Here is a 20,259-nt window from a genome sequence, read left to right as displayed (position 1 = left end):
CTGGCGTGGCTGTTTTGCAGCAACAACAACAACCCTCGCAACCTTTTGACCTGTTGCTGTTTTGAACCAGATATTTAGGGCTGAACTCCACAAGAAGCAGGAGATCCACTATCGGATCTCCCTTAGTGGCTATTTTTAGTGAAAAACAGCTGCAGAGGCAGGCCCCGATTTGGATGGGGCAGCAATAGGGGCTGGAGGAAGTTTATTCCTTTCCCCCTAGTGCAGTTTCCCTAATCTAAACATTTACACCCCTAACCTTGAAGCTGCTATTTACCCCATGGGGGGGGGGGAGGCTGTACAGGGTAAGAGTTAACTCGCCCTATGCCATTTCACCTGTCTACATTGGCTTACACTCAGGTAACAGGGACACAGGGCTCCCTGAGGTACGCTAGTCAGGGCCAACCCAAGACATTTTGTTGCTTGAGGACCAAAGGATGATTCCTTCCCCAATTCCATATACAAAAGCCCACAAGGATGGCAACTGAGGCCTCACCAGCACTATAACAGGATCATACCACTTTAAACAGCTGCGGCTTCCCCCAAAGGGCACTGAAAACTGTTTAAGGGTGCTTGGAGTTGTCAGGATTCTTCTATTTCCCTTGTAGAGCTACAGTTGCCAGAGTTCCTTGGGAAGAGGGACTGGATTGTTCAATTGCTCTACAAATTGTAGCGCCCAGACGAATCTGATTCTGGCTTTAACTTCACGTCTACTTAGTCCTATTGAATTCAACGAGGCTTACTCTCAGGTAAGTGGGGTTAGAACAGGTGCAGGGGACCTTTGGTCCTCCAGCTGTTGTTGCTGGACTACAACTCCCATCAGTCTTCCCAGGGATGATGGGAGTTGTAGTGCAGCACAATCTGGAGAGTCAAATGTTCCCCACATCTGGGTTTGAAGTTCAAGTGGACTCTCTCGCAGATAGAAGTCATTACAGACTTTAGAAGCCTGCAGGATAAAAACTGGATGAGGTGAGGGGAGGTGAAGGATTGGGAAGACTCTCAAACAAACCCTGCTTTTGCTGCTGTTTACCATTTGTGCTGTTGCAGCGGGAATGATGTTGATTTATTTGTTTAATATTGTTCACTGCCATCGTGATATTGACTCTTAGCTGCACTGAGAACCCTGTTTCGGAGGACGATGCAGGAATATATATTCCAGAAGATGTTATGACTCCCAATTGACAAATGTCTGTGCTGGCTGGGGCTCGTGGGAGTTGTAGTCCAAAAAACAAAACAAAACCTCCAGCCTGTGTGCGAGTTTGTGGAGCAAAGGATTGCTAATAGAATTCTCCGCGCCCTCAGCAAACCACAGTTCCCAGGATCCTCTGGGAGAAGCCATGACAGTTGAACTGCTATAGAACTGACTCTGGGCCTAGCTCTCTGCAAAGGACGGCGATGAAACCCCAGCAATGGAAAACCTTGCCGCCAAGCTCAAGACAACTTGGGCCAGCACACAGCACTCTGCACATGCCTAGAGTACACTCCAAGGAGAGCATGCTATAGACCTTTATAGTCATGGCATACACTCTAGGGCTGGCATTAAAAGTAGGTTTCTGTGCACTAGGAGAGGGGCCTAGGGCCAAGTGGCAAAGACTGGAGCTGGGATCAACTGAAGGGGGAAGGACAACGAGATGGTTTGCCCAACACAAGATGGAGAGCTGGCATAGGAAAATGCCTTATACTGCATTTGCCCAACTGGTATCGTCTACCAGCAATCTTGGCTGGTCCATTAGGGCAAATGGGGCACTTGCCCTACCAACCTCAGTCTGTCCTCAGCTGCTTCCTTACAGCCAATCTGGCTGTCACCTTCCTCCACCTGAGCCTCAATGTTCTCCTAGTGAGGAGGAGGATGGGAACAAAACTAGGCTGTGTTTCACATTGCATTTGTAGATCACTGTACACACTGGGGGCGGGGGTGTCTTCACTCGATGCACATGACCCGATTCGTTTCCCGTGAAACATCCCACACCCCACCCAAATTCCGATTCAGTGAAGCTGCCTGCTGCTCATGCGCAATGGCTGTTTCACCTGCGCATGCTTCATCTCAACCGCAGTTTACGGTATGTTTTCAGATTGGATGGAGGCTGGTTTGAGAGGCAACACATCAATCAGCAGCCTTTCTCAAGAAACTACAGGATGAGGTGGATTGTGGCCAAAGTTATGCGTACACAGCTTCAAACACAAGAGTCAGAGTAAATGGTAATATTGGCTCTGGCTTCAGCTTCTCTTGGCCTTCTTGCCTTCTGCCATAGTGATCCTGATAGGCACCAGCAACTATCCAGTGACTTTCAACCCCAGGTCCCTGGATATTGTTGGACTACAACTCCCATCATCCCTACCACTAGCTAAACTGGCTGGGGATGATGGGAGTTGTAGTCCCAACAGTGTATGAGAACTAGGGCTGGGCGATATATCGTCCAAAACCAGTTTGAAGCCCATATCGTGATATCGGTTTCATGACTGTTGACCTGGCAATACATTGCAAATCATGACGTGTGTTTGTGTGCTATGTAAAAATCACACTGTTGGAAAAACCATCCTCTACATACATCCTTATTTCAGACATAGGTAAAGGTAAAGGGACCCCTGACCATTAGGTCCAATCGTGACCGACTCTGGGGTTGCAGCGCTCATCTCGCTTTATTGGCCGAGAGAGCCGGCGTACAGCTTCCGGGTCATGTGGCCAGAATGACTAAACCACTTCTGGCGAACCAGAGCAGCACACGGAAATGCTGTTTACCTTCCCGCCGGAGCGTTACCTATTTATCTACTTGCACTTTGAGGTGCTTTCGAACTGCTAGGTTGGCAGGAGCAGGGACTGAGCAACAGGAGCTCACTCCGTCGCGGGGGTTGGAACCGCTGACCTTCTGATCGGCAAGTCCTAGGCTCTGTGGTTTAACCTACAGCGCCACCCGTGTATTTCAGACATATATCAGTATATATCCAATATATATACCAGAAATCGCCCAGCCCTATTTGGGACCCAAAATAGAAGAATGATAGCTTACTCTGACTGGCAAAACTTTTCTGGGGTCTCAAGCAGAGAGAGAAATCTCTTCCATCACATGATCCCTTTTAAATAAGAGACTGATCCCGGGACCTTCTATGTGCTGAATTATGGCCCCTCCCCTATCCTATCCATCTGGTCCAATACACTCTACTCTGACTGACAGCAGCATCTTTTGTCTTTTCATTCAACTGCTACTTGATCCTTTTTTTAAATTGGAGATGCCAGGGACTGGATCCGGCACCAAGCAGGCACTCTGCCTACAGAACAATGGCCTCTATGCAAAAATTTAAAGCCATAGCCGCTCCTCCCAACCACTACCTCCAAAGCACAAGAGCCCCTCACTTTCTCTGCACAACCACTGGCTCCCACTGACCACCAGGGCACCAAGGAAATTTGCAGCTGGGCTCTTTAAGGTTGTGGGGGCCTCTGCCATCTAAGGTCAGAGAGCACCACCAGCTTCTGAGCTTTCTGCCAGCAGCGGGTATTTTTTTTTTGCCAAGCATACACCAGGGGCACGTTGTGACCCTTCTCTGCATTGCAGCAAATTTCAGCAACACCCCCAAGCAGACTGGATTTCCATCAAACACCCCAACACCCCACTGCTTCCTGGGTGTGCTGACTTAAAGGAGCGAGCCTCACAAACTTAACTGTGCAGTGACAGGGGAACTGACAGCTCGGGAAGTGGTGGACTCATCTTCCCTGGAGATTGGATGGCCACCAATCAGGAATTCTAAATTGCAAGGGGTTGGACTAGATGGCCCTGGGGTCCCTTCCAACTCTACAATTCGATGAATTCCATGACACCAATTCCTGCACTTTACTGCCCCAGCATACACCCTCCTGAACAAGTGGGGTGTTTTGGTTTGTTTAAGTTACGACTTCAGCCCAGGTCGAAAGCATGGACGTTATAAAGAAACAGGCAGGAAGGGGGTAATGGACTTTGCAACCAGTGGTTCAGAACAGAGGCTGACCAGGCCATGCAGTCTGCTGAGACCCTACTATGCCTTGATCTCCCATCAAGCAACAACCAACTGCTAGCCCAACCAGCTTGCTGTGGACCAGTGTTTCCCAAACTTGGGTCTCCAGCTCACCAGACTTGGTGAGTAATAGAGTTCCACAACATCTGGAGGGCACCACATCATAGCTGTCAACGTTTCCCTTTTTTAAAGGGGAATTCCCTTATTCCAAATAGGATTCCTCGCAAGAAAAGGAAAAAGTTGACAGCTATGCACCACATTGGCGATCGCTGCTCTTGACACAGCTGCCTGCCTGCTACCTTTCTGCTCTGACTGAGATAAAGCATTTTGCACATGCTAATAATAATAATAATAATAATAATAATAATAATTTATTTATACTCCACCCATCTGGATGGGTTTCCCCAGCCACTCTGGCCAGCTCCCAACAGAATATTAAAAACACAATAAAACATCAAACATTAAAACTTCCCTAAAGTTTGCCAATTCCTACAAACACCTGTAACCGGTCCAAAATAAAGAGGTTTATTAAAGTTTTTAAAATAATAATAATAATAAACCCCACACATTGGATTGCTTAACAACTGCATTAAGCACACTGGGAGAGTAATTTGAGTAAACGCATAAAGCTCCCATCCTCACAAAACATCTCAGCCTAGGAAGAAACAAGAGTTGTTTTGGACTTGGTCGAGCTATTTAAGGGTCCCGCTTTAAACAGCCCTCCAGCCTTCCGCCCCGGTTTGTACCCACCTGTGCGCATGGAACAACGGGCCTGAGGAGTAGTGGCATGGGGCTCAGTTCTGTCTCCGCAAGGTGCTTTTTCTGCGGCAGGATCGGGTGAAGGAAAAAAAAGGTAGGTTACAGAGCCAGTAGGTACTAACCTGTTTGTGAAAGTCAGATTTGTGGGGGATTTCTAGTTGTGTTTTTTGGAAGTTAAAGAGAGGTGGGGGGGAGGAGATCTCAACAAGCAGCTCAACTTCTCCGGCACAGAATGAACTCGAATGCCTTTCAGTAGTGGTGTAGTCCACAGCAGAAATTCACAGCTCAGGTTACCAGCCAGATAAATATAGTGTCTTATCTGACCTCACAGGATGGCTGGAGCACTCTCACATTCCAGCGTGGGGAGACTTAAAGGGGCAGCACAGGAGGGGCCCAGCCAGGCGGGGAGGGGGGCTCGTCTCTGATAGAAAGGTGGGGGGCGGATGGGCCGACAGGACTAGACTCATGGTGAGAGGAAGGAAGAGGGCATTGGGGATAGGAAGTAAGATGTTACAAGAAAGAGAACTAAGGTGAACAGAAGGATATGATTGGAGAGGAATGGCTGAGAAACGGGATTCTTCCCAGTCTGAAGTCAAGCTAATTTATAAGGACAAGAAGCTCACCCACCCCTTTTTTTAAAAAAGTAAAACTTTTATTCACTGAGTGCTGCAAACTGCCCTCAATATCAGTTTTTGGAGCGGCTCGTGCTGTTCATTTTAAGCTTTATTTTGGTACACAAACAGCCTCTTGCTGTTTTGTTTTTGTTAAAAGCACTTGTAAAACAATCATTGGAATTATTATTATAATAACTTCACGTTCATATGAGGAAGTGAGCAGCTCACGCACAGAGCCTTAATGAACCGGCGTGACCCCCTTAGGCGCAGATAGTATCTCTCAGCCTCAGTTTGTCATCTGTGAAATGGGAACATTAGCACAACCTGCCTAGCAGCGTGACGGGCATTGTCGCAATGACAGATGGGGAGATGGAAACGGGCGTTACAATGTCCTGAACTCTGGGAGCAGAAATCTAGGGCAATCAACCAACACGCTTCCCATTGGGTAAAGGAGCTGCAGGGTGTCACAGGTTAAAGGAAGGAAAAAGGGGGATGCTTTTAACTCACTTGGAACCGTTTTTTCAGAGGGATGAGAGGCTCCCCCCCCCCGAAAGTCTTTAGAGAAGGACTTAGGGCAGGCTGGGCCAGCCAGGGGCACCTCCAGATTCTGCTGTACTACAACTCCCATCAGCCCCAGCGGATGTAGCGCAGCAGCATTGTTTGGAGCGCCCCAGCTGGAGGACGCCCTAAGATGCAAACAAATCCACATAGCAACACAACACAAGAGAGTCACACTCTGGGAGGCGGAGCCACGGCTTGGGCCGGCTGCCCCAGGGCTTATTCCAGGCACTGACTCAGCCTGCAATAACAGGGAGAGATTCCTCAACGCCAGCTTCATCATTCCTGGTGTTAACAACAGCTCCGGCTTCTCGGTCACATGCACCTCAGCGCAGACAGAGAGCCCTGGCAGGGCTCAAAAGGGCTTGAGGCTGCTGCTGAATTTCCGTAGGGGAAACCAAATTTTGCCCCAAGGGCTCCAGCAAGCAGCTAATAGAGAATGCTGCCTTGCCCAGTGAGGATCTGCAATGTTTCCTGATATCCCAGAGCTGGAGTCTGGCGATGGAGGTTAAGCCAAACTGTCTTCCACCATCTGGCTGACTATGCACAGTTCTCCGGAGTACAGGGAGCAATCGGGTGAGCCACCACCAACAATAAAGGTAAAAGGACCCCTGGCCATTAGGTCCAGTCGTGGCCGATTCTGGGGTTGCGGCGCTCATCTCGCTTTATTGGCCCAGGGAGCTGGCGTACAGCTTCCAGGTCATGTGGCCAGCATGACTAAGCCACTTCTGGCGAACCAGAGCAGCGCACAGAAACGCCATTTACCTTCCCGCCGGAGCGGTACCTATTTATCTACTTGCACTTTGACGTGCTTTTGAACTGCTAGGTTGGCAGGATTAGGGACCGAGCAACGGGAGCTCACCCCATCGCGGGGATTCGAACCGCCGACCTTCTGATCGGCAAGTCCTAGGCTCTGTGGTTTAACCCACAGCGCCACCCATGTCCCACCACCACCAATACTTTTCTTCAAAAAAGACAAAACTGAGTTTTATTTAAACTCCTAGGATGCATTAAAGACAACTTCTAGAACTTGCAGCATGCAAGGAGTTGGGGGAAGAGTATACACACTGGATGGAAGGGGACAAACTCGTTCCTTCTGCTGATGCACTTGTTTTATTATTACATTCATATTCCACTTTTTGTCCAGGATGGTTAAGCTCCCTGCTATCTCCCTGTCATCCTCACAAACATGAAAGGTAGGCAAGGCTAGGAGTTGATGGTGGGCATCACAGCCCAGTGGGGATTTGAAGCCCCGTCTCCCCCAAGTCTTGGCCTGACATTCTGTTAAGTGACTCCCTGCAGCTCTTTAATCTCAAGGTTGTGGGTTCGAGCCCCACGCTGGGCAAAAGATTCCTGCATCGCAGAGGGGCTGGACTAAATGGTCCTCATGGTCCCTCTTCCAGTTCTACAATTCTATGCAACGAATCTGAAAGGAAGCTGGATAAATAGACGATTAAGTTTCACCTCTCCACAGACATTATGCAAAAGCAAATCAAAATGAAGGCTCAATTAAAAAAAATAATTGCCTGGAAGTGACTAGCAAGAGAGAAATGAAAAGTAGTGTTCTGTGATGCTTCTGAGCATGTGCAGAGAGCCTTTTCCAGACCACCTCGGTGGGTGCAGTCTGTCGACATACACAATCAAGAGTCCTTACCCTGGAGAAGGGCCTTTCATATATGGGACAGGACCACGCTATCTTAGACCCTAAACTTGATACTATTATTAATAATAATGATGGTGATAGCGGCTTCTAATCTCTATGTCGGTTGGCTACCTCCCCTCCCCACGTACTTTCATTTAATCCGCCAGAGCGTAACCTGGGATAGCTCTGGATTCCTGGATGAGATGGGAGCTAGTAACTTGGGAAAAGGCGAACGCGCGTCGGGGAAGGCTACCGTTACGGCACAAGAGTTTATCGAAGCCACGGATATACACACCCGGCCCCGATGCTTCGCCACGCCTTCAATCGCGAGGAGGGGCCCAACTCCGGAGTTGCCGCGGGCGGCGGGCGTCTCTAACCCGGGCGAAGGGAAGCGCCTCCCCCGCCCCGCCTGCCCGTGGTTAGGGGTGGGGATCGGGGCGCGCCCCGCACTCACCTGGCTCTCTCCTGGGGGGACGAGCCGAACCCGGCCGGCTCCATGGAGCCGCTTTCCCAGCCGCCAGCACCTGATGTCACAATCCGGGCGCAGCTGACGCACCGCGGGGCCAGAAGCGACACCCGCGTCCCGGAGAGCGCCGCGGGGCGGCGCGCGCGGAGAAGGGAGAAGGCAGGACCGGGAGCCGGAGAGAGGGAAGGAACGGAGCAGGGGGACCCAAGCTTAGGTTTTTCCGGAGCTGGCTGCAGTAGCTGCACGCGAGCTAGAAATGCACTCTGCATGCGCTCAGAAAACGCGCATCTCCTTGTTGCTTTAATAGCGCGCCTTTCTCCCAGTGCAGGACCTCTAGCGGCTCACGGCGTAAATAAACTAAAAAAACACACAGAAGATATATATTGAAAATGTAGGTCACCCTGTTTAAGAGCAGCACCCCCTTGAAAGCACAAAAAACGTGTTCTGCTGTTTGCTTTTGACACGAGTAATCTATTAAGGTTTTCGCGGTTTTTTGTTTTCTTTTGACAACGGCATAGCAAGCGACCTGCCCCCTTCCGAATAAAGCTGCAGGCGCATTGTTTTTTTTATGGATCGGGTGCGCTGCTAGCCGTTTACGCACACGCGTAGTGGCAACGACTCGCAACCTGCTGGCGCGAACGCTTTCCTGGGGAAGTAAATAAACCCGCATTAAACTAAGCCGGGATTCCGCCTGGCCACGTGGTCGAGCTAGCCACGCTTCCTTGGCCTTTGGCGAAGTTGGCGGCTCTCTGGAAATAAGCCCTGGTGCAGGAAGGGTCGGGGGCGGATCGTGAGTGGAGGAAAGCGTCCTTACCGCTCCATCCTATATATGCGTTTCCTCGGAAGTAAAGGGCGCTGTGTTCAACTTTGGATCGGTGCATCAGCTTTGGAAGATCGAACCACGCCGCAGGGGGATGCAGCAGATTGTTGGAGTGAACTTTGTGGACAGAGGGGTACTGGAGTTCAGGCCCGGACTGGAAACCAGCCTCTCGCATCTGCTGCTTGTTTAAAAGGAGATCTTGAAATGCAATCCCTTAAAAAAACAACACCCAGCTAAAAGTGCCAGATTTATTATTGCAGTTTTTATAGGGTTGGCATTTATTTTTCACAGTGGCCTAGCATGCAAAAATGAATTAAGTGGGTGCAGGTGTTTATATCTTCCGGCAGGACATGAAATGGTGGGAGAAGCTACAGCTTCTTGTTAACTATGCATGATATGCAGAGATAAATTGGGGCTGGTAGAAAGGTTTGCCAAGCTGCCTTCTGCTCACCCTCGAAAGACAATAGTAGCTCGACCTCATTCAAGGCATCTGAAAGCCAAACACTGATCTAATAATCGCACTCCATACCAGATGCGGAATTCAACAACCTAAGGATTTATTGTGTGCAGACAGATCATCCAAGCGATGTGCACATAACAACACGCAGCAATCTACTTGTTCATTTGAAGCAGCACAACAAAAAATTAACACATTAATAACTCGTTTTGCATTTTCAGTTGTAGGGGTGTAAATATTGGAACCTTCCTTTTTTTATAAAAATGGTGCTGCTATGTATGGAGTGTTAGAAAACCCCTCTCTCCCAACAAGAGCAGTGTCTACATTAAAGTGCTGTTCAAGTTTCATGGGGTGGAGGGGCATTTTGTGCGCCCGTATCCTAGGGATGGGGAATTTGACTGATTGCATTTAAAGACAAATCTGTCAAATTCACACTTTCTGAAACAGCCTTAGTAAAACTGAAGCACAGCTATTGAGATTGGCTCTTATCTGATCTATTGCAGCGCAGTTTTCCAGCAAAACCATGTTTATGAAAATGCCTACGTTAGTGAAAAAAGCCATGCAAAAATGCATTGTTTCAGGGTAAGTTGCTTGCAAGAATATGTACGTTAGTCAAAACTGCATGCAAAAAACAAGCTGTTTAAGGAGAAATTCGTGCTAAAAATGGCGAAGGATTTCCAGGAGGATTTTTGCTTTTTAAAATTGCTGCAAAATGCAGACAGATTCAGACTGGTAAAATGGTAATTTGGTTTGGCCCAGATGATTGCCTTCTCAGACCGCTAGATGGCAGTGCAAGGCAGCCCTTTGCAGTAAGGTTTTCTGTCTGTCGGGAGGACTTCAGTGCTAAAGGTGAATCTCATCTTCCTCTCTGGTGAAATCTAGGAATTGGAAAGGCACCTGGTCATCTGGAGAGGGCACTGGAGGTGAAAGGCAAACCCCCACCCTTGCTTCTGGTACTCCATTCTAAATCATAGTTGTGGCATTCTCTATGGCACTCCGAGTCTTGGTGCCCAGTGCAACTGAACGGGTTGTGCTCCCCTAAATCCATCTCTGCCCCCCTAATCCTGGCCTGCTTACCAGTAGTTTGATTTGCAGATGTCATCAGGTGAAACTGTACATTCTAATCCATTATCAGTAAGGCCAGCTTCAAGTATGCAAGGGCGCTGCAGAATGTGAGTTTTTTGCTGCAAAATTCAGCAAAATTATTGCAGAACTTTGGCACTGGTTGGGATGAAATTGGGCCATGTTGGATTTTTGGGTGTTAACTACAGACACCTATTTAATGTATCAATGACTTTTGGGCAAGGCACTAAAAAAATGCAGGTTTTGTATTGCAAAATGCTGCAAAGCAACTGCGAAACATTGGCACCAGTTTGGAGGGGATCCAGAATTGTGGGATTCGTAGTTAATGAAGCTCACAAAGTGTCACAGGTCCACACCATCGTTGGAAACACCAGTGCAGAAAATGCAAGCGGCTGTTGATTAAATACTAAGGGGACAGTGCCTATTGGTTTTTCTTGTCATCAGGGCTACCAGTCAGGTTGGCATAGGGAACTTTGGCCCTCCAGATGTTGCTGAACTACAACTCCCACCGGCCTCGGGCAGCATGGACAATGGTTGAGGCTGATGGGAGTTGTAGTTCAGCAACCTCTGGAGGGCCACAATTTCTCCACACCTTCATTAGAGCAAGGGTGGCTGAAATCTTGGCAACTGATTTGCCCAGTGCCCACCCCTCCCTGCACATTTTTCTGGACCCCAGGACCTCACCAATTTGGAGGCAGCATATGTTTGCAGACGGCCACCACACCCACTAGAGAGCCAGTGTGGTGTAGTGGTTAAGAGCGGTAGTCTTGTAATCTGGGGAACCGGGTTCGCGTCTCCGCTCCTCCACATGCAGCTGCTGGGTGACCTTGGGCCAGTCACACTTCTTTGAAGTCTCTCAGCCCCACTCATCTCACAGAGTGTTTGTTGTGGGGGAGGAAGGGAAAGGAGAATGTTAGCCGTTTCAAGACTCCTTAGGGTAGTGATAAAGCGGGATATCAAATCCAAACTCTGGTGACTGGGAGCAGCTGCCGAGACCATATAACACCGGCCTTGAAAGACCTACACTGGCTCCCAGTACGTTTCCGAGCACAATTCAAAGTGTTGGTGCTGACCTTTAAAGCCCTTAACGGCCTCGGTCCAGTATACCTGAAGGAGCATCTCCACCTCCATTGTTCTGCCCGGACACTGAGGTCCAGCGCCGAGGGCCTTCTGGCGGTTCCCTCACTGCGAGAAGCCAAGTTACAGGGAACCAGGCAGAGGGCCTTCTCGGTAGTGGCACCTGCCCTGTGGAACGCCCTCCCACCAGATGTCAAAGAGGAAAATAACTACTTTTAGAGGACATCTAAAGGCAGCCCTGTTTAGGGAAGCTTTTAATGTTTAATAGGTTATTGTATTTTAGTGTTTTGTTGGAAGCCGCCCAGAGTGGCTGGGGAAACCCAGCCAGATGGGCGGGGTATAAATAAATTATTATTATTATTATTATTATTACTACTACTACCACTGCTATTGTGGGGTCCCTTAGGTCAGTCCTACTTGCAACAGAGGCTGGCAGATAGTTAGGAGATATTCTATCCCGTGCAGACAAGTAACTTGTATCTGATGAAGACAACCAGGCAATGCCAAGGTCTGTTGGCCCCAGACCCTTCTAATAGTCCAAGAAAAGACTCGCATCAGATGAGGAATTCAACAATCTAAGGTTTTATTGTGTGCAGACAGATGTTTTTTTCCTTTGATATAATTTCCTTTGACAATAAGCTGTGGAAAACACTCTACAAATGTTCACAAAACAAGACTAGGACAATGAGCAGTGTTGGGCTCTGTCTCCCCGCTTCCCCCCCGCCAGATTTCCAATCCTCAGCTGATGAATTGCAGTTAAAAATCAAGTCTGGCTGGGCAAAAGATGGTTACGGAGAAGCTACCTGAGCAGTAAAATCGGGGGAGACAAGCCAAAGGCGTCAGCTTGGAAGGGTCAAGGAGCAGGCCTTAGCCTAGCACAATGGCAGGGGCTGATGAGAGCTTGGGCACTGGCTGGGCCTGGTAAGTGCTGAGCGAGGCAGGATAGGGCACCAGGTTGGTGTGGGCAGGACAGAAGCAAGGAAAGGGACCAGCTCATAACCACCCATGGAATCTGTATTTGCAGAGATCCACCTAACCAAACATCTCACCTATAAACCTCAGCTTCCTGTTTGTTTCAGGCCTCAAACAACATTCAGCCCGGGAAACCTGTAGCTCTTTCACAATGGATCTACGGTATCTAGATGCAAGTTCTCTACTGCTCTTTCCCACTTTCTTATCCAGCAAAGAATTGCAACAGCTGTAAGCGCATCGCTCTGTTTTCAGTTGTAATCCCACTCACTCTCTGTGTTCACAAAGCCTGGTTAAAAAAAAGGGGGTCCGCCCTCCCCCCTTTTTAAAAAGCACACATTTTACTTGAAATCCCACAAAACGTGCATGTGACATGCAGATATCCACTTGCCCATTTCAAATGGCATAAAAAAAATACAGCACACGAACAGCTTATATTTTGCACCCTCAGTTATGGGCACATAAATACTGGAAATTTATGGTTTGTTTGTTTTTTTAAAAATAGTGCCACTATGAGTTGGTGAATGAGGTGGTGGTGGGAGAAAATTGAGAAAATTGTAGGTGCACAGTGTTTTACAAAGTCAGCCAAAGGTTCTAGTCCACAGTTTTCTAGTAGGCTAGTAAAGCAAATTGACTTTGGTCATTTGCAGTTCAAAGAAAACTTTTGCTTTCCTTCATGCTACTCAGAAAACAGCTTAGAAAGAAATAGTTGCTGATATGGCCAAGCAAAGGGTGGTATTGCTGTGAGAGAACCCACAGGATATAGCACCTTGCAAAGTCTACCCAAGGTACTAGTCCACAGTCTTCTACCAGTACTGGTAAAATAATTATTTTCTATCATTTGCAATTGGCAGAGTTGGCTGGGTACGTTTGCTTTTCCTCTAATATCTCCTGGAAGCAACCTTCTGCTGCCAAGAAGTGACCAGGGAAAGTGGCTCTCTCCAAACGTGCTCCAGGAATCCAGACTGGAATTTCTTTAAAGGCATAATGAAAAGCACTTTATATTAAGCAGATTTTGCTGGAACGACAGAAATGAGGAGGGCCTGCTTTGCTCAGCTGCAATGCAGCAAGAGAATGTAAAGACTGGACCTTTTGAGAGTCAGGTAACGATACCATTAGTCAAGCAAGCCCTGTTTCTGGGGAACACAGCCTGTAGACTCATGCCACTTAACGTTTGGAGTCGGACTCTGCATCAATCTGTCCAAATCTTTGAGAACTGGGAAAGGGAACTGTTTTTAGCTTATTTATCAATGCAGGGTGGGAGGATTCTGAATGCAGCTCTGAGGCAATTTAGACCTAAGAGGAAATAGAGAGGAAAACCCTGCAGATTTAATTTTCATGGAGCCGAGGATCAAGAGATCCTCTCCTTATGCTCTATTTGTGGGATGTAAACACAGGAGCAGTCAATCACAACATTCCTAGAGTGTACATGTTAGAACATGGGGAGGGATGTCTGTCCAGCAAGCAGGTAAACTTCCTGGGGACGGACTTCCTCCGCATGTGACCAGAGGTGGGTGTGGCCTCACCTGTGCAGGTAATGACAAAAGCACAAGGCAGGCAGCCATCTCTCTCTCTCTGCCATTTTCCTTCGATGAGGAAGCATCTAAAGATGCTCTCTTGGCTCTCAGCCAAGAGAGGAGGAAAGGACTATCTTGCTATAAGATAGATTCTGAATGTATATAACCTTTTTAAGCCTGTCTGCCTTCTGGGATCATATTGTGAACAGAACGTGAGTAAACTCTTTTATACTTTCATAAAGACTGTGTTGTGTCTTGTATTTTAAGAGGGAACAAAGGGGAAATTACCAGGGTAATTATTATAGAGGTTCTAGCGAACCTGTGCACACGTTACCGTTGCAAACTTAAAGGGGAATGTTTATAAACTCTGCTGATATTTTGGGAACTTGTTAGCACAAGTTGGATAAGGATATAATTAGTCAATATATCCTCTCCTGCACCCCAGAACATTCCCACACTATTATTCCAAGATAATTTCTCCCCAGTCTGTTGCAATCCAAGGTATTCCCCCCGCCCCAGCTAGCTCTGACTGAATAAGTCCACACGGTTCCCCCATCAAACACATACTTTTGGCCCTTAATTCCAGTGGCGCTGAGAATCCAAGACGGCCTCTCCACTTAGGACCGAACCAACTCTAGGACTTTCTAGCCACAGGTGGGCAACTGGCGGCCAAGAAAAACATTTCACACTCTTTACAGCTGAACACTTTGCTTGCTTACTCAGTGGTAAGACTCTGTGGTCAACGAGGACACTCGCAGATTAAGGGTCGCTTCCACTGCTATTAAGAGTAAAGCCATTGAAATGAATGAAACTAACTTAGGCATGCCCATTAAACTCCAGTGGGTCTACTCCAAGCAGGACTAGCATTAGTAAAGCCCTGCGGGACTGCAGCCATCTTCCCCGCACCCAAAGAATTGTGCAACAAGAGGAATATCTACAGTAAGGCTGTTTTATACCCAGCCAGATCATGGGCTCATCTCTCAGTCTTGCCCTTTCCTATCTGGACTGGGAGGGCGGGGACCTGGTTGGCTCCGCCTACAAAGGCTGTTCAAGGTTCCAAGAGACCACCAGGGTGCGGATTGGCTAGGGGTTGTTGCTAGTGGTGAAGATTTAGGTTTGGAGATGCATGGATTTGGTCACAGCACTACATGGCAAGAAAGTGGCAACTTCCAGAGCAGAGGGGAGCAGGGAGCAGCTGATTTAGCAGTTCCTTACACATACACACATACCCCGTTACTGCCTTCATACCCCTATGTTAGACATCTGCAGCTGCAAACTGGGGAGTTGGGGTAGACAACCACACTTAATGGTGCTTTCCAGCCTGGTTGCTCAGGGGTCATTTCTCCTGGCCCCTGGTAAAACTGTGCTCCCTTTCCTTCCTCCACCTGAGGAAGACCATAGAATCACAGAAGAGTTGAAAGGGACCACAAGGTCCAAGCCTCTGCAATGCAGGAATCTTTTACCCCGGATGGGGCTCGAACCCACAACCCTCAGATTAAGAGCCTCATGCTCTACCGACTGAGCTATCCCATGCAAGCAAGCTGCTCAGCTATGCTTCCCAGCTGAAAGATGGAGGGCTATGGCTTAGTGGAAGAACATCTTGCTGTGCATGGAAAGGTCCCAGTTCAATCCTTGTCACCTCCTCGAACTGTTCCCTGAAACCCCTGAGAGATGCTGCCAGTCAGTGCCCATAATACTAGGCGAGGTGGGCCAATTGTACAAGGTGGTTTCTTTTACACACTAGGCTTTTCTTCAGAGAAAAGACCAAGATCTGTTTTGCGGACAGACTAAAAACTGGTCACCTTGGGCTGGGGTAACTGGAAAGCTTTGCCCTGATACTTGATAATGTTATGGGTGCCAGACCTCTCTATTCCCTGGGTCCAGTAAGTGTTAGAATTTAATCAAGGCTTGGAGTATTAAATTGAGTACTAGACACTTCTAATCCCTGGATTCAGCAAGTTTTAAAGCTAATTGAGATAAGTTAGGCTGCTGGGTGATGGGCCATTAAGAAAACAAAGGACCAAAGGGCTTATCTTAGATGAAAAATGGGTGGGGGGCCTTTTTCAATGGATAAAGCCAGAGTTTAGAGTAGAGAGGTGAGAAGGAATGTGCCCTAGAAGCAAAGCAGCAAGCTGGAGAGAGAGAGAGAGAGAGAGAGAGAGAGAGAGAGAGAGCGCAACATTAGAAAGCCATGTTTGATGTCTGTTTGAATCCAAGGCTGTAGGTATGGAAGAAACAAGACCCTTTTGGGGTGCTGATGCTGTGAACCCCTCCATCGTAGTTTAATAAATAAACAATATATCATAGATAAATAAACCATATATATTAAAGGCAACACAGTCTCTGCCAGGCCTCATTTCCTAAAGGAAACACAAACCCTGAGTAAGCTCCTGGAACCCCAGAATCTTGAATTGCTCGGAGATTAGATTGGTGTGCAACACTGGTGTCAGAACTTGGGATTCGGGTTTCCTGGAGGAAGACCTATGAGAGATGTGTACCTGAATCGGAGGGAACAACAGCAACCCTCCTTGAGTGGCTTAAGAGAGTGAAGCAGCAACAAAGCAGGCGGTTGGACAAAATGGGTCAGCTGCTGGCAGAGTGGCCCCGAATTCCCCGTGGAGATGAAAGCATGACAAGGTGTGAGGTGAGAGCCCTGCCTCATGAGATGCTACAGGGGTTTGGAAGTGACCCAGGAGCTCAGCTACAAGATGCTTAGATGGAAGGGTGGCCAAACAGATCCACTGTGTGGCTGGGCAGCTGAGGGGCTTGGACCGCAAAGTTAGTAGCTGAAGGCAAGGGGAAAGACAATGCCTCCAGCTGGCTGGAGCTGAGCAGCTGCTGCTGATTGATTTCTCCACTCCCTCGGAGCCTGCTGTGGAAAAAGGAGAGTGCAGGAGACAGGTGCCTCAGCAGAGGGCACACTGCAGGATGGAAGTGAAGAGCTGCTGCCTAGAGATCTCACTCCCTGAGTGCCAGCGGTGGAGGGGCAGAGACACAAGGTGTGCGTGCGTGAGCAAGGGGAATCGGCGCTTGCGGAGGGGCCAGAAAAAGAGAGGTGTGAATATTCGTGCGCAAGTAGAGCAGCGGTGTTTTTCTCGGTGGTGGAAAAGACACCGGAAAAGCTAGAGGCATAAGTGTGCATAAGTGGCCTACAGAGGTGCCAAAAAGAAGAGATGCAGCAGGAGAAATTGGAGGTGTGAGAGAGCATGCAAGAAGAGCAGCTTGTGTCTGAGGAAATGGATGAGATAACCGCCCGCAATGATTTTGCCCCTTGGGTGCCCCGATATGGACTTGCACGGTCGGGACCCATCCCTATACAGTGGTACCTCTGGTTGCAAACGGGATCTGTTCCAGAGCCCTGTTCGCAACCTGAGAGGAACGCTACCCGCGTCTGCGCACACGCGGGTCACAATTTGCTGCTTCTGCGCATGTGCGTGATGTCATTTTGTGCATCTGCACATGCGCGAGCAGCAAAACTTGGAAGTAACCCTTTCCAATACTTCCGGGTTGCTGCGGGACGCAACCTGAAAAGACGTAACCTGAACCGAACGTAACAAGAGGTATGACTGTACTGGGTGCAGCTCAGCACCCACAGTCACCCAGGATCCCATGGGTGTTGGAGGAAAGAGCCACTGGGAGGATTACCTCCCTTTCTTTCGGCCCATGAAGCATTCAGGAGATGTTGGGAGTAAGCAGAGAGGGGGATGCCTGGCTGTTGGGAGGAAACAGAGGGCAATTTCTGGCCACCAACTTAGGGGGTCTGATCCTAATGGAGGTATCCCCAGGTAAAGACTTTGATTTGCAGTTTGGGGGCAGGGGATGAAGTGGACTGGCCCAGGGTTAGCAAGAGGAAAAAAGATGAAGGGGACCATCAGTGTGCCAGTGCAGAAGCAGATGTGTTCCTACGGTTGTGTCTTGAAGCCCTGCATGCCGCTGCAGAGACTGTTTGGGGAGTGGAGTTTGGAGCCTCCGATCCACAACCAGAGGGGAGGGGAAAGAGAAATTTGAAAAACAAACCCTGAATGTGTGATTTGAACCCCAAAGTAACGGTTGATCTACTTGGAAATGAGAACTATGTGAAATCCCAAGACAAACAGTAATGCAAGCAACTGCATGGCATGGGGGGGGGGGTTGTGCCGCAAGTGGCGCTGTGGGATAAACCATAGAGCCTAGGGCTTGCTGATCAGAAGGTCGGCGGTTCAAATCCCCACGACAGGGTGAGCTCCTGTTGCTCTGTTCCTGCTCCTGCCAACCTAGCAGTTCAAAAGCACATCAAAGTGCAAGTAGATAAATAGGTACCACTGTGGCAGGAAGGTAAATGGCATTTCTCTGTGCTGCTCTGGTTTGCTAGAAATGGCTTAGTCATGCTGGCCACATGACCCGGAAGCTGTACACCAGCTCCCTTGGCCAGTGAAGCGAGATGAGCGCCGCAACCCCGGAGTTGTCCGCAACTGGACCTAATGATCAGGGGTCCCTTTACCTTTAATTATTTGCTGCAGTGGACCATTCTGGAAGATTTGGCAAGTTTTATTAATTTTCTGAATGCTGTTGATTTGTGTTTTTTGCATGTTTGTGGTGATGGGGGCTGTTGAATGATTTGTAGGAACTGTTCAGCTAACTGTATGTTTGAAAGCTGCCTTGTGAAGCGAGAGCACAAGGGAAAGAATGAACAAGGGTGCTGAGAGCTGTATCCGGGCTTAAACATGTCAAAACTCACTATCTTGGACATGCCAAGCGTGGAACGCAGAACTGACTCGGAGTGTGTGCTAAGGAGAAAGGAGAAGGCCTGACTTGTTTGAAAGGAATAAGCTGTTACTGTACTCAGTACTGGGTTGGGTTAAAAGTGTCATTGTGCATTATTATCTGTTTTTAATGATGTGTGTTTTAATGCCTTGGCTTACTTGTCTGTGAATTTTCTACAGGGAAGAGATATTTTGCTGTTTGTTGAAAATGTGTGGACAGGTGTCTGATTTTTTTTGGGGGGGGGGCAGGTAGTGTTATGAGTTTGTGGGTGCCAGACCACTCTAATCCCTGGATCCAGTAAGTGTTGAACCAAGGCTTGGGGTGTTAAACGGAATGCTAGAAGCGTCTAATCTCTTGTTTCAGCAAGTGTTCAAAAGCTAATCAAGTCAGGCTACCCTCCTGGGTGATGGGCCATTAAGAGAACAAAAGACCTAAGGGCTTGTGCTAGATTGCGAATGGGTGGGTCCCCCTCCCTCAACAGATAAAGCCAGAGTTTAGGGTTGAGAGGTGAGGAGAGATGTGTCCTAGAAGGAAAGCAGCAAGCTGAAGAAAGAGAGGGAGAGCAATGTTAGAAAGCAATATTTGATGTCTGTTTGGATCCAAGGCTGTGACTATGGGAGAAACATGACCTTTTTGAAGTGCTGAAGCTGTGACCACCTCCTTCATAGGCTCAGGTTGTATATATGTGTAAATAAACCATATATATTAAAGACAACACAGTCTCTGCCATGCCTCATTTCCACGAACCCTGGGTAAGCAGCTGGAACTGCTGGAATCTCACATGACTTGGAGACTGGGGTGCCGTGCAACAACAATAATTTTAAAATCTTCCTTAAAAAACAAACAAACCAGGGTTAGCATAACAGTTGCTTGGGCTAGGAGTGATTTTAATTCTCCTTCACGGAACCCAGCCAATTCGAGGATCCTGTTATGCAGAGCAAATGATGGGCAAGTTTGAAGCTCACCCACCCGCTGCTCTTCCAAATGTAAGAAGAGCCCTGCTGGGTCATTTGCACCTGAGCTCAGCACCCAACTTTCTGCACTTGCCCACACTAGGAAGCCCACAAGCCGTGCATGAAAACAAACAAATGAAAGTCACAGCATACAACTCTTTCCCTCACTGCTGCTCCCTAGCAAACAGTGACAGGTTGGCAGGGATTGAATCTGGAACCTTTTGCATGCAAACACATGATTTCCATGCCACTAAAGCTATGACTCCTTCGTTCAGCAGCCAGTGCCCATCCCCGGTAGTGAATCTGCAAGCTTCTGCTATTGCTTTTGCAACCTAACCCTGGGTGCAAAAGATTTCCCATTCTCTTGCGGAGGATTCCCAGCAGATAAGGAGGCCACGCTGCAATAAAGACCGCTGTGGACTTTAACGAAATGTATGCACTGATTGTACTTAAACCTATAAGTGGTTTGCAAGAAATATGCAGGCTCTCGATGCATGCTGTTGCCCTCACAACTCCCATGATGCCTGGTCAACAGCCACGCAGGCTGGGCGCTGATGGGAGTTGGAGTCTAAGATCCCGTTGGCTACCCCTGCTCTATGCCCACATGGGGCTGAACC

General features: G+C 48.4%; 1 protein-coding gene and 1 long non-coding RNA gene across 8 annotated transcripts in view; one reads left to right on the top strand and one right to left on the bottom strand.

Annotated features, from left to right (window-relative positions):
- The window catches only part of USP2 (ubiquitin specific peptidase 2), a 77,312-nt gene extending 69,155 nt beyond the window's left edge, over positions 1-8,157 (bottom strand). For 2 of the 6 annotated variants that reach the window (XM_080983528.1, XM_080983525.1), the window contains exons 1-2: positions 7,853-8,005; positions 4,735-4,806 (exon numbers count right to left, since the gene is read on the bottom strand). Coding sequence is in view for 2 of the 6 variants with exons in the window: in XM_080983525.1 (XP_080839651.1) it covers positions 4,735-4,744 (10 nt within the window). In the remaining 4 variants the exon portion in view is untranslated. The other 4 variants (XM_080983526.1, XM_080983527.1, XM_080983529.1 and 1 more) reach the window with 4 other exon arrangements.
- Positions 8,158-11,849: 3,692 nt separating this feature from the next.
- Positions 11,850-20,259, top strand: part of LOC308464377 — a 532,762-nt gene continuing 524,352 nt past the window's right edge. Inside the window, exons 1-2 of one of the 2 annotated variants that reach the window (XR_013979969.1) lie at positions 11,850-13,816; positions 14,417-18,043. This is a non-coding gene — a long non-coding RNA (uncharacterized lncRNA). Of the gene's footprint in view, positions 13,817-14,416; positions 18,044-20,259 lie in introns of those variants that run through there. The other variant, XR_013979968.1, reaches the window with a different exon arrangement.

The sequence above is a fragment of the Podarcis pityusensis genome (genome assembly GCF_964106645.2).
Source record: "Podarcis pityusensis genome assembly, chromosome: 15".
In the NCBI taxonomy this organism is placed as follows: Eukaryota; Metazoa; Chordata; class Lepidosauria; order Squamata; family Lacertidae; genus Podarcis; species Podarcis pityusensis.
This window is presented reverse-complemented; position numbering and strand designations above follow the sequence as displayed.